This window comes from Mastigoproctus giganteus, chromosome 5, assembly GCF_048544385.1.
Source record: "Mastigoproctus giganteus isolate SK-2022 chromosome 5, ASM4854438v1, whole genome shotgun sequence".
Classification (NCBI taxonomy): Eukaryota; Metazoa; Arthropoda; class Arachnida; order Uropygi; family Thelyphonidae; genus Mastigoproctus; species Mastigoproctus giganteus.
Genome location: NC_143579.1, coordinates 180,726,738 through 180,741,948, shown reverse-complemented (window position 1 = coordinate 180,741,948; position 15,211 = coordinate 180,726,738). Strand labels below are relative to the sequence as shown.

The following is a 15,211-nucleotide window of genomic DNA, read 5'->3' as shown; positions in this document are numbered from 1 at the left end:
TGTTTCTTGTTTTCTTCCCACCAAATACCTCATCTAAACTCCAGCCAATGGACCAAGGATTTGAAAATGCACTATCGAAGGCACACAATGAAAAAATTATACTGAGAATAGAAACCAACCAACCTATAGATTCTGTTATAGCTTTGCGGATGTGTATATCACAGTTGGTGAAAGTGTAGAGTCAAGATGTGATGGAAACAACGATTAAGAATTGTTTCACAAAAGCAAGTTTTGCTAAAATGCCATTAACAGCAATGAACGACTCAAGACATTGAGAGAGTCAGACTGACAATAAGACAATTATAGCCTGTGTGATTTTTCACATGAAAAATGTATTTATCACATATTTTGGAATTAAATTACGCAACCAAGATAAAAGTTGGATCCCCCCTCCCCATAAAATGTGCCGTATATTGTGGAAATGGTGGTAAAAAGAAAGTAAAAGAAGTAAGTAAAGTAAAAAGAAATTTGACATTCCCACAGTTTAGAGCAAATCTTGAACAATAATATTCATGATTGCTACTTTTGTACCATAAATTTAGCAGGTTATAATGCAAAGAACAAGCAGAGCATTATATGCCCATGGATTTGAACTACTGTTATCCATTTACCAGCTGGTCTTGAATATATGCCATCAGATCCCAAATCTGACGTTCGTGATCTTACATTTAGAAGTATTAAACTACTACTGCAATTTTTCATACCACTTGTGCTACCAATCTAAATCATTCCAGTCATTACTCACCCAGGATCTAAAAAAGTTGAGAAGCTGGGCTAAGAAGTGACTACTGAAGTTTAACATTGACAAATGCAAAGTACTGCATATGGGTAGAAGTAAACTCAGAGAAACGTACCAATTGTGTGGTACAAAATGAAAATTAACTGGTAGTAATTGTGAAGTCAGGTATGAAGTTTTCCGAGCAGTGCAGATAAGCTGCCAGAGTAGGTCATGTGGTATTGTCAATGATATACAGGAAATTTGCTAGTAGGGAAAAGTAGGTGATTATCCCTTTGTATGAGGCAATGGTCATTCCCCGCCTTGAGTACTACATACAGGTCTGGAGGCCTCATTTTAGGAAGGACATAGAGTTGCTTGAGCGAGTACAGGGAAGGGCAACAAGATTGGTGAGGGGAACGAAGGGTCCTCTTACCAAGAAAGGCTTTAGTTCTGCAAATTGCAGTGTCTGGAGACTAGGCACCTGCAAGGTGATCTGTTCAGGTGCATAAAGCCTTGAATGGGATAATGGGATTCTTCTTCTTGCTCAGATTATGAACCTGAGGTGGCATAAATTCAAATTGAGGAAAGACAATTATAGAACAGATGTGCAGAAATTTGTCTTTAGCCAGTGGATAGTTGATTGCTGGAACAAACTTCCATCTGTTGTTGTGGAAGTTGATAGCTTAAATAAATTCAAGGAGGAACTGGACAAATTTTAGGGGGAATGGATGTGTGAATTTTTTTTTTTTTTTTTTTTTGGCTGATGCTACATAAGCTTACTTTCTTGCATTACATGCCTACTACTACTACTACTACTACTTTGTATCATTAAATCATCAGAAAGCTTTGACAACTTAGCCTGCATTCCATCTTAAATTGCTTTAAGGAAGATTAGAAGTAAAAGTGGCCTCTATACCAATCCCTGAAAATTCTACTTACTACATTGGTCCACCCTGAGAAATGTCCATTTATGACTATTCTCTATCACCCATCTTTTAGTCATCCTTGATCCAATGAAACAACTTGTAATCTCAATTTGCTCCAGTTTATATAACAGCTTTTCATAGGGTTATCATATTAAAAGCTTTGCCAAAGTCAAGATAAATAATGTCAGATTAGTTTCTTACAGCCAACTGTTTTATGATTTCATCACAATAATTAACTATGATTGATCAGGCAAGACGTCTCCCTTCACACACCAATTTGCTGTGCTCCATTAAGGATACCATTCCTATCTATGAGGAGTTTTTGAAAAGTACGGTAACACATTTTTTCGCTTAACAATGGTGAAAGGGAATGAGATGAAATGCGGTGGCAGATAGACCTGTTAATAATGTTCAAAAAGACCATCAGTGGAGTGTTGCGGTACTGTTGCCTCACAGCAAATTCCAGTTGCAAAATGGTGGCTACCATGCGAGTGTAGTCCAAAACAGGTGTTCGTGAAGTTATTCGCTTTTTGCAAGCAAAAGGGTCTTCACCAAGTGACATTCACCATGAACTGGTTGCTGTGTATGGCAAAAAGGTGATAAACAAAGAAGCGGGTGTTTTTGGTGCAATGAATTTAAAGCAGGTCATGTTGACATTGAAGATAGGGTAGATAGAAGGGGTGGTGGGGTAATGCTTCTTATCAGAAGCAGCCTGAGTGTGACGATAGCTTTCTCGGATTCAGACATTTCACAGGCTAGTATAGAGTCTGTATGGTGTGAGATAGTTGGAAACAAAGGTATGATGTGAGTAGGAGTAATCTACAGACCAGGTGATTGTGAAGATTATGACAAAAGCCTCAACATGCAAATGGAATGGGCAAGTAAGCATCAATGCCTTATTGTGGGTGATTTCAATTTGCCTCTAATTGATTGGAGTAAATGGGAAGGAAACTCGACATGCGGAACAAAATTTTTAAATCAACTAGATGACTGTTATTTGCATCAACATGTCAGGGAAAGTACTACAGAAAAGAATATCCTAGACCTCATCATCACACATGAATCAGATGACATAACAGGGCTGACAGTAGAGGAACCAGTAGCAGAAAGTGATCATGGAGTTCTACGGTGGATGATGACGAGAGAGGTAGCAGAAGTAAAAGGCAAAGGAATGGGTTTTAATTTCAGAAAAGTAAATTACGATGCCTTAAGGTACTACATGGCCTCTATTAACTGGGTATATATCGTGCAGAAAAGGAATACATTTGAACTGTGGTACGCTTTTAAAACATTAATCACAGATGCCTTGAATGCGTATATACCATTAAAAAAAAATACTCCACGAGGAGGGTCCCAAGTTGGATGAATAGTGAAGTTGCCACATTACTTGAGCAGAAAAATTGGCATGGAAAGGTTACAGAGCAATAAAAAGTACTGAAGCCTATAACAGCTACAAGGTGATGTGTAATAGAGCCACAGAAAAGGTTCGACAGGCAAAGGCAGTTTATGAGAAATCACTAGCAAACAGAGCAAAGAGGGGGGATAAAGAATTCTTCACATATATAAATGCCAAGAAGAGCAGGACAAAGCAGATCGTAAGGGAAAGGGGATAGTATTAAATAGACCAGCTGCCTTTGCAGATGAACTCAACAGTTATTTTGCATCGATATTTAATGTGGGAGCGAAGTTAAAAAATATGTAATTAATGATATTGAAATTTCGCAAGATTATTTAATGAAAAAACTTTCGAGCCTACAGACCAGTAAGGCTCCTGGAGTTGATGGAATATACCCTATAATCTTAAGGGAGGCGGCAAGCGAGTGCATTGAACCATTGAGGCTAATTATGCGAGCATCACTAGACTCTGGGGAGATTCCCTTGGATTGGAAAAGTGCAAATGTATCTCCCATACATAAGGGTGGTTCTAAGAGTGAAGTGGGAAATTATCGACCTGTCAGTCTGACTTCAGTGGTAGGGAAAATCATGGAGGCAATGATCAAGGGTGGAATTCACGATCAGTTGGATCGAATTGAAATTCTCAAGGATACTCAGCATGTTTTGTAAAGGGAAAATCATGTTTAACAAATCTGGTTCGCTGTTTCGAAAGGGTCACTCACGAGCTGGATTTAGGGAATAATTTTGACATTGTTTATTTAGATTTCAGCAAAGCTTTTGACTCAGTCCCACATGAGCAGTTGCTTTATAAGCTGGAACAGGTTGGAATCACTGGGAAAATCCTTAGATGGATAGAAGGATATCTTCAGGGCAGGAGGTAGAGGGTTGTGATAAATGGCTATTCCTCAGATTGGGTTGATGTAAGGAATGGGGGTTCCCCAAGGATCAGTATTAGAACCACTGTTGTTTTTAATTTTCATAAACGACATTGATGAAGGGATAGAGGGCGTGATGTCTAAATTTGCAGATGATGTTAAAATTGGTAGAGTAGTTAATGATCACTGTCAAGCTGAGCTTCTTCAGAGAGACCTAGATAGACTTCAGGAATGGTCAGAAAAATGACAGCTATGCTTTAATCCAAAAAAGTGTAAGGTATTACACCTGGGAAACAGTAATCCCAAAATAACTTATTCACTTGGTGGAGATCAACTAAACCCAGTACTGGAGGAAAGGGACTTGGGTGTTACGATATGGTCAGACATGAAATTCTCTGAGCATTGAAAACAGGTTGCAAGGAAGGCCCATGGTGTCCTATCAATGATCTATCGAACTTTTGCAAGTAGAGATAGGGACCTGATAATCCCATTATATAAGGCTTATGTTAGACCACACTTGGAATACTGTGTTCAAGTATGAAGACCACACCTAAAGAAAGACATCGAGCTTCTTGAAAGGGTGCAAAGACAGGTAACTCGCCTGGTGAGATCAGCAAAAGGGTGTCCTTATGAAGAAAGACTTCGAATATGTGGGTTGCAGAGTTTGGAAACTAGACACCTTAGAGGAGATTTGATTGAGGTGTTTAAGGCTCTGAGAGGCATCAGTAAAATGAATGAGGACGAAATTTTCAAGATTATAAATGATGCTAGAACTAGAGGACATAAATTCAAGTTACAGGGAAAATGTTTAGATAGGACTGCAGGAAGTTTTATTTTAGCCAGCGGGTTATAAATTATTGGAAAAAAAAAAAAAAAAAAAAAGTTGCCTTCATGGGTGTAGAGGCCGACAGTTTGGGGAAATTCAAAGGTCATCTGGATAGTACTTTTGGGTAAGGGAAGCGCGCATAGGATGATAGGTTTAATTTCCTTTTTTTTTATTAATTATTATTATTTATTTATTTTTTTTGTTTTCATCATTGTTTTTTTCGGATTTTTTTTTTTTTTTTTTTTTTTTTGGCTGGTGCAGCATAAGCATAGGCTTCCTTGCACCATGCGGCCATTACTAATACTAAGATTGACATCAGACAGACAGGCCTCCATCGAGCAAGACAGAAGACATCATATCATATATTAAGGGCATTCTTCTTGAAAACAGGTGAGTAAAACTGCATGAAATTGCATAAATAGTAAATGTGAGTAAGTTGACTGTTCATGACGTCCTTGGCTTTTGAAAGGTGTGCTGCCGCTGGGTGCCCCGACAATTGTCAGAGGACAAAGCAAAACGCATGGGGATATGTCTGGAGAACCTGTTGCAATACAGCAATGAAACATGGGTTCATCACTTTACTCCGGAGAGCAAACAAGGCTCCATGACCCAGAAACATCCAAAATCTCCTGTGTGCAAAAAATTCCAAACTGTTCCCAGTGTCTGAAAAGTCATGGCCACAGTGTTCTGGGATCGCCAAGGTCTTCTGTTGGTGGATTTCTTGCCGAAGGGAGGAACAATCAATGCACAGCTTTACTGTGCAATGTCAGAAAAACTGAAAGCCAACATCCAACGCAAATGACCAGGACTCCTGATAAGTGGCATGATTTTGTTGCACAACAACGCAACTCTACACACTACCCACACCACTCTTGAGTGGTTGCACCATAATTGTTGGGAAACTCTGTCACATTATCCCCTACAGTCCAAACTTAGCACCTTCAGACTTCTATTTGTTCAGCCCTCTGAAAAAAACACCTTTTAGGAAAGCATTTCACCACGGATGAGGAAGTTCATCAGGTGGTGTGATATTGGTTACTGCGTGTGGGCATGGACTTCTTCAGTACTGGTACTGATAAACTGATCCATCATTGGGACAAGTACATCAATAAAACTCGAGACTCTGTGGAGAAGTAGTACATGTTCATTTATTTCTAAAATAAATGAACATGTACTATGAACATGTACATGTACTTAATGCTACTATGCTATGTAACTGCAATTTCTTAATATAGTCATTTCTTCACTATCACTTTCTATAACATATACTAGCCACTAACACAGCTATACAGAATTTCCATCAGTCAGGGTAGAGCAGGGTAGCAAGATTACACATATATTATCATATGTACAGGTATGTGTATATACAGTTGAAATTATGTATAAACACTTTGTTATACTGTATCTCAGTTTCCTGGATAAACATGAAGGGTTTCGAATTATATTGATGATATCCGCCTACAATGTAGAGCAGATATCATCTTTTAAGGGCACAAAAGGTGATATAGTTGTACACGTTGGCACTAATGATATTAAGAGTAGGAGACCGGCAGAATTACTTAACAAGTACAGGTCACTGTTGAAAAAAGCTGAGAATTAGGGTTGAATTTGAAAGTGTCTGCAATTTTGCCCAGACACGATAGAAGGGAGTATATGATGAGAGACTTGTCGATCAATTCGGCCCTGGAAAGATTGTGCAAGGCTCAAAGGATAGAAATTTTTTCAGCTTGGTCTGTACTTGTTAGCAGAAGGGACTGCTTCTACAGGGATCGGATACACTTAAATAGAAAGGGTGCAAGAATATTTGCTGATGCTATCGATGCAGTGTTAGGTGGGTCGGAAAACTGATAGCTTGGGGGGGATACAAGGACTAATAGTTTAACAGTAGCCACAGGCAGAGGTGATTCTTGCACAACTTCTATTAGAATAAGTAGCAACCTGGAGCGAAGGGTGTTGGGGTTTCAGGGACGGATGGCTGTCATCGTGAAATAGGTGGGTATATGGGATGTATTAGGGTAACTAGGAATAGGAGCATGTATACCAATGCTAGAAGTATAGTAAACAAATTTTATGAATTTGAAGTGTTGGTCAAGACATCAAAGGCAGATATTGTTGGGATAGCAGAGATGTGGTGTCACACAGATATAAGGAATGCAGAACTGGAATTTGGGTAGTACAATGTGTACAGAAAGGATAGAACGGGAGGACGTGTTATGCTGTTAACTAAAAAAAAAAACAAAATCAAAAGAAGTGCACCCAGTTGATATAGATGAACAGTGCACTGTTGAGTCAGTTTGGTGTGACATAAGCACTGCGAAAGCAAAAAAAAAAGAATAGGAGTGTGTTATAGGCCTAACAACTCAAATGAGTACAATGAACAATTGTACAGAGAAATAGTGTGGGCTGGTAAATCAGAATGTCTTATAATGAGTGATTTTAACTTCCCAGATATTGACTGGAACTTGTGGGTTGGTCACTCACACACTAGTCAGACTTTTGTGGATTTATTGGATGATTGTTTTCTGCAGCAGCATGTTCGAGAGGCAACCAGAGAGAGTAATACTCTTGATCTGGTTATCAGCAGTGATCATTCATGTATTAAGAATTTGCAGATAAAGGAACCACTAGGTGGCTGTGATCACAGTGTACTGATTGTGATTTACTTAAAGATTTAATTATCATCAGGGGTAAAGAAAAGGGTTTTTGCTTCCATAAAGGTGAGTACAGTGGTCTCAGAAAGTTTTTAAATTCTATACAGTGGGATCAACTGACGATGTTATCAACAGTAAATTCTATTATATCATGGATGCTACTAAAATTTTCATACCTATTAAGAAATATTGTTCAAGGTTTAGGGCTAAATGGTTATCAAATGAACTAATGAGACTTGTGACAGAGAAGAAAAATGCATGGGATGCATATAAATTATCAAGCGACGCAGAAGCCTATGGCAGATATAAGCTAGTCTATAATCAGGTTACAAAGGAGGTTAGGCAGGAGAAGGCAGATCATGAGAAATCCTTGGCAAAAGATGCTAAGAAAAACAGCAAGGATTTCTTTACTTATATAAACTCTAAAAGGAAGGGGATGAATCTGATTGGTCCACTTGACATCGATGGTTCGACTGTTGATGATCCTGCTCAGATAGCAAACAAACTGAATGAGTATTTTGCATCTACATTCACACATGAGGAATTATTAAGGTTTGAAAATGGCAGAAGGTTATCAAATTGTAGCAGGATACTTAATGATTTTGTAATGATTGAGAGCAAAGTGGAGGAGAAATTGTTGAAGTTAAACATAAGAAAAGCACCTGGGGTGGATGGGATCTATCCAGTTATATTAAAGGAGGCGGCAAAGCAACTAAGCAAACCCTTAGCCATAATTATGAGAGTATCCTTGGACTCAAGGGATGTTCCCACAGACTGGAGATGTGCAAATGTGTCCCCAATTAACAAAGGGGGATCGAAGAGTGACACGAGTAATTACAGACCAGTCAGTTTAACTTCTGTTCCGGGTAAAATAATGGAGTCACTGGTTAAAGATGCATTGCAGGATCAAATAGACAAGACTGCAGCAATAATTCAGACACAGCATGGGTTTGTTAAGGGAAAGTCTTGTCTGACAAATTTGATAGGATATTATGATGTGGTTACAAAGGAACTGGATGCAAAAAATTATTTTGATATCATATATTTGGAATTCAGGAAAGCTTTTGACACTGTTGCGCATGGAAGACTATTGTACAAATTGGAGCAGAATGGTATTAAGGGTAAGTTGCTACAATGGATAAAAGGATGGTTAAGTGGGAGAAGACAGAGGGTGGTAATCAATGGGTGCTGCTCTTCGTGGACTAATGTTATTAGTGGAGTCCCACAGGGTTTGGTGTTGGGTCCACTGTTGTTTTGTATATTTATCAATGATATTGATGAAGGTATATCAGGCTTAATGTTGAAGTTTGTAGATGATACAAAGGTTGGCAGGGTTGTTAATGACAGTAATGGCAGTGTGCTACTGCAACAGGATCTAGATAATTTGGACAGATGGGCTAAGAAGTGGCAACTGAAGTTTAACCTTGACAAATGCAAATACTGCATATGGGTAGAAGTAACCCCAGAGAAACGTATCAACTGTGTGGTACTACACTTAAGGTGGTAGAAAATGAAAAAGACCTGGGAGTAATTGTGCAGTCAGATATGAAATTTTCTGAGCAATGCAGACAGGTTGCTAGGGCAGGTCATGGGGTTTTGTCAATGATATATAGGAATTTTGCTAGCAGGGAAAAGGAGGTGATTGTCCCTCTGTATACGGTAATGGTTAGGCCACGCCTTCAGTACTACGTACAGGTCTGGAGGCCTAATTTTAGGAAAGATGTAGATTTACTTGAGCATTTACAGAGAATGGCTACAAGATTGGTGAGGGGAATGAAGGGATCCTCTTACTAAGTTCTGCAAATTGCAGTGGCTGTAGACTAGGCACCTGCGTGGTGATCTGATTGAGGTGTATAAGGCCTTGAATGGGTTGAGCACGCTGAATTCTGATGGGATCCTTCCACTTGTTCAGATTATGAACCTATGGGGGCATAAATTCAAATTAAGAAATGACAGATGTAGAATAGATGTGTGGAAATTTGCCTTTAGCCAGTGGGTGGTTTATTGCTGGAACAAACTTCCATCTGTCATTGTGGAAGTTGATAGGTTGAATAAATTTAATTTAAGGAGGAACTGGACAGGAATTTGGAGGGAATGGTGTGATTTTTTTTTTTTATCTGATGCTGCATAAGCTCATACATTTGCTTTCTTGCATCACATGCCACTACTACTACATTAGATACACAGAAATGAGATGCATTACAGAAGTTACTTTAGCTGATAAAATGTCTGACAAAAGTGTGTGCATGTAACACACACATGGATGGCATTATTTCTCAACAGCCTGATATATACACATCTGCTTAATTTTGATTGCTTCCTGTTGTATCATCACCCTAACTGCAATGTGTGTGGTTTGAGTCAACAGATCTTGGGAGTATTCAAAAACATTTCCCAGTGACCAATTATCATTTGAAAACTCCCCATCCAGATAGGCACAGATGTAATCAGAATGAAAATGTGAGTGCGCCATCCTGTTGAAATTACGCCAATGTAACCAGAAATATGGTTCTCACTGCAGGAACTGCATACAATTCAAGAGAACTCTGCCGACAATCAGAATCTCTAAGGAAATACACAGAATTTGTAAGGTCTGATTATCCAAACAAGAGAATCACACACGCGCACACACACACACACACACACGCACACGCACGCACACACACACACACACACGCACACCTGGTAGTTGATGTCTTCCTTTAGAGCAAAAGACAAAAGGACTACTGCTGTGAGAAAACACACTTGTGAAAATTCAAACGACCCTTTAATTTGAACAGTGCCTCATCTGACCATATGATTACATCGTGAAAATCATCAGTTGCAGGGTTCTTTCAACAGTACCACTCACAAAATGTGCTTGCTGATCAGAATTATCTTCATGAATCACACAACAGCCAAGATACAAAAGGTTTAAACTTTGTGTGCTTTAAGCATCCTATAATACTTAAGTGACTCATAATTCTCAGGGACACTATCTTGTTGAATTCTTTGGTGCTTGGTCATATGCACTTCTCAGTGCATATTTTAAGCACTTCTCTGTGTTCTTTTCTTCCCACAGTTTTTCTTATTTCCTTAATGCTTTGGTGCATTTGTTCCAGACTGACATTCCCATACACTTCTACCTCTAAATATTTTCATACTTCCAATACCATTTCAAAATGCATTTCATGTCTTCAAATGTTAGCTGATTATTCTCCATATTCGATGGGTTGCTAGTTAATCTGTAATAACAAAAACTTATCATAAGCCTAAATGTTTACTTTAACATTAAATGAACTTTTTATTCAAAATGATCATTCTGTCTACAAAAAATGCTATTTTAAGTGTTTATAGATAATTCTTACTCACTATATATTGCCAAAAGTAACTAAATATTCTGGGATTTGGCTTAAAACAAAACAAACATACCATAATCAGCAGCTGAAATGACCACTATGTTGAAGGCAAAATGAATCCAAAATACTACTTTTCCGTTATTAAAAAGAATGGTTTAAGGTCTACTAACCAGGATACAGCATATAATTAGAACCAAAGATGGGCTCACATTATTGTATAAACAAATGTACTTTGGAACGTACAGATGCCTGGTTACGTTTGGCAATATTATGTATATTTATAAAAGATTATGTAGTACATCTTTAGAACTTCTGAACTGAACGCTCAGAAATGAATATATACTTCTAAAATTGTTTTCCAAAGACGAAAAATAAACAAAATAAGCATATACTGTCAGCAGAACATTGTCAGTTTCTTACAATACAGGGTCAGTCAAAATGTTGTCAACAACTTTGATAGTTTATTTGAAACCAACTACATATTCTACTATATGAAAAAAAAAAAAAAAAAGCATAAATATCAAAATTTTTAACAGTTACCTTACAGTCCTTCAATATGGGCCCTACACATAGCTCTGCACACATCAATGTGGTAATCAAATTCATGCCACACTTTCTCCAGCGTATTGTTGATAACCTGAGTGATAGCTGCAGTGATATCCTTGCAACTCTCACTTTGTAGGAGTGAGAGTTGCAAATATTTTGCAAAACCCTGTAGATAAAAATCTGAGGGAGTGAGGCCTGATGATCTTGGTGGCCAATGAATTAAAGATTTGTCATCATGGCCATTCCAGCAACATGGATAATTGTCAATCAGAAACTTTTGCACCTCCCTATGGAAATGCGGCAGAGCCCCATCCTGCTGAAAAATGAATTTGTTTCCATCTTGTGCTAGGAACCACCCGATCAGTATGTCAAGTAGGAAATGCCATTCACAGTGTCAAAAAAAAAAAAAAAAAAAAAAAAAGGGCCCATAAATTTTTTTCATCACAAACATTGCCCAGGAAATGTTTACTTTTGAATTATCCTGTTTATGTTCCATGTTCAGGTAATACAGGTATATTCCCCCCACTTGTTATCGCTCAGACCTACAGGTTGAATAATTCCATGAGAACATCCAAACAGCTATTTCAGGGATAAAATCTGATGATGTACTAATTGTCACGAGAGATCTAAATGCAAAAATTGGAGCAGAAAAAACATATGCATGCATGGGGAAACACAGATTGGGAAAAAAGAATGAAAGAGACCAAAGGCCTATACAATTCTGTGAAGAGAACAAACTAATAAAAATGAACTCAATGTTCCAGCATCCCATCAGAAGACTATACATGGAAGAGTCCTGGAGACATTATTAGAAATCAAATAGATTACTTAATGATAAAAGAAAGGTTTAAAAATTCCATCAAGCAAGCAAAAACATACCCAGAAGCAGACATAGGATCAGATCATAATCCAATCATAGTAAAAGTAAGAATAAACTTAAAAATATAAAACCAGAAGTGAAAAAGAAAAAGGATATTAAGATTTTAGAGAGACGAAAGAACACAGAATGAAATTTGCAAACGAAGTATCAAAACTAGTAGAAGTAAAATGGAGCCATGAAAGCAACTTCAATAGAAATGAAATGGATGTAAAGAGGGAATGGGACATACTATAGGCAGCATAAAAGGAAGCCACTGATCTCGCAATCCCACAGGTGGTCAGTGTTAAGAAAAAAACTCAAAAATAAACCAGAGTATAAGACTTTGGATAAAAGCATCAGGAAAGAGTGTAGACAAGCAAAGGAAGATTGGGCAACAAGAAAATGCAGAGAAGTAGAAAAACTCAAAAGGATGCATAGGGATAGGAAGCTACACAGAGAAGTGAAATTGATGGCATAAGAATACAAAAGCTTGTAGACAATTGCATAAAATCCAAAAATGGAGAAGTAGTTTTCAACAAAAAAATGGTCAGAATATGCAGAAAAGCTCTTCGCTAACAAAATAAAAGGAAAACCATGTGCACTCAATTTAGAGGGCCCACTTATTCTGGAAAGCAAGGTCACCAATGCCATTAAGGGACTAAAAAATGGGAAAGCAACTGGATCAGATGAAATCTGTTCAGAAATGCTGAAAGCACTTGGCAGTGATGAAATTAAAGTGCTTACAATACTGAATAATATATATGATATAGGAATAATTCCAAGCAACTTTAAAGTCTCCACCTTCATTCCTCTAACCGAAAAAACTGGATCCCTGGAATGTACTGATCATAGAATCATTAGCTTAATGAGCTATACTTCTAAGATTCTACTGAAAATAATCTACCTAAGAAACATACATGCAAACCCACAGCAGAAATAAGTCCAGTTCAAAGCAGATTCATGAAAAACAGTGAAACCAGAGAAGGAATGTTTAAGAATGATAATTGAGAGATATCTGGAGAAACAAAAAGATATTTGCATCTATTTTGTAGACTATAAAAAAAGTTTGACTCAACAGACCATGAAAAGATAATTTAATCTCTACAAAAAATCGGAATCGATGGCACAGACATAAGAATTATAACTAATTTATACTGGGAACAGTCAGCTTCAATTAGAATTGATAGAGAGTATTCAGAGGAGTTTCCAATACTAAAGGGAGTAGTACATTAGGGATGTGTCCTTTCACTTCCCCTTTTTTAACTTTTATACTGAAGAAATTTTTAGGGAGAAATTTTTAGGATATTTTAAAGGGCCTTACAATAGGGGTAATCAGAATTAATAACTTAAGATATGCAGATGACACCATTCTACTGGTGGAAAGCAAAACAGTTTAAATGCCATATCTACAAGGTGGAAAAAAAAAAAAAAGCTCCAGCAAAAGATTGGGTCTATATTTTAATGAAAAGAAATCCAAAGTAATGTGTATCTTAAAGAAAGAGGGGAAGAAAAAAATTAATATTAAAGTAAACAACTATGGTTTACCTAAGACATCTAATCACTGATAACGGGATAACCTTACAAGAGATCAAAAGAACTGAAATAGCAAGATGGGCCTTTCTGGATGTTAAAAAGATCTTAACATCAAGGGAATTACACCTAGAGACCAGGATAAGGTTAACAAAATGTTATGTGTGATCAACCCTCATATGGATCTGAAACATGGACTATTTCAAAGGATGTCGAAAACCGCATTAAGGCATTTGAAATGTGGATCTTAAGGAGAATCATGAGAATATCTTGGACACAAAGAAAGGCAAATGCAGAAGTGCTGGCTTTAACAATATGAAATAAAAGAAAACTCATTACCATCATTAAGCAAAGGAAAACAAGGTATCTCGGTCACCTTCTGAGACATGACTCAATAGAAAAAAAAAAAGCTGTTGGAAGGGATGATAGAAGGAAAGAGTAAAAGACAACAGAGAAAGACCTGGATAACCAATGTTGAGGAATGGGCTAATCTTTCTTATGAAGACTATGCAAAGGAAGCACAGATGCAAAGCTGGTGGAGACTCGTAATAGTCAACCTCCTGGATGAAGATGACACATGAAGAAGTTCATGTTCCAGTTTTATGTAGATTCTCACTCCCCCAGATAACAATGTTGTCGATTCACTTTGCCACTGATATGGAATGTGGAATCATTGGCAAACACTAATCTTTCTGTGAAATTTTCAACAGTATCATACAGTTCTTGGAAGTAGCAACAAAATTCATACCTAGAAACTTTGTGTCATGATAACAGAGAACACAAAATGATTTCTCCATAGGTGATTGCAATTTTGAGTGCAGTGTCATCTCTGTTAAATATCTAAACTTTGATATTTATGCTTTCATTTGATAGCTTTGTCATAGAAATGTGTGTAGTATATTTGACAAACTGTCAAAGTTGTCGAAAACATATTGACTAACCATGTATAACAAAAGAGAGGTCTCAAACAAAAAATAATTATTTTCTATGAAACAATGGACTGCTAAAAATGTTCACTTACACCTATTTAAAATTTCAACAATCAATCTTCAATTTTTTTAAAACAACCCTTCTATTATTTGAAGGGTTGTCAAGACATGTAAATTATCTAATTCTTATCAAAATGGCTAAACTTTTAGATTGAATAATTTTAAATTTATTAATTTTTATTAAAAAAATCATAATTTTACAATTATGTGAAGTGCTTCAAACATCTTAATACAAACCTCTAAATCACTAGCCAATAATGGTTGTTTTGCAGAGTTAATTTTAACATATTCACGTTTCTTCACATAATGAAATTGCTGATATGCCAGGTAAGCAAAACCTAATCCAAGTGGTATAGGTGTCCATCGAAGTGCTCGGATATAACGTATTAAGAGATTTGTTCCAGACCACTGCCATGACTGGTGAGAGGAGGAACTTGCTTCTGAAATAGGGCAAAACTTAACGTAAATTTACTTTATGGTTAGAACAGGTGTATGTTTAGTTTAATTTTAATATCTGGAAATAAATTTATATGAGCAAAAACATTTAAATTAATCACA

The 15,211-nt window shown here is 37.1% G+C and overlaps 1 protein-coding gene across 1 annotated transcript in view; it reads right to left on the bottom strand.

Annotated features, from left to right (window-relative positions):
• Pisd (phosphatidylserine decarboxylase) overlaps positions 1-15,211 on the bottom strand; it is a 98,772-nt gene that overhangs the window by 60,287 nt on the left and 23,274 nt on the right. Inside the window, exon 2 of the mRNA XM_090374731.1 lies at positions 14,891-15,093. Within this exon, the coding sequence (XP_090230857.1) occupies positions 14,891-15,093 (203 nt within the window). The remainder of the gene's footprint in view (positions 1-14,890; positions 15,094-15,211) is intronic.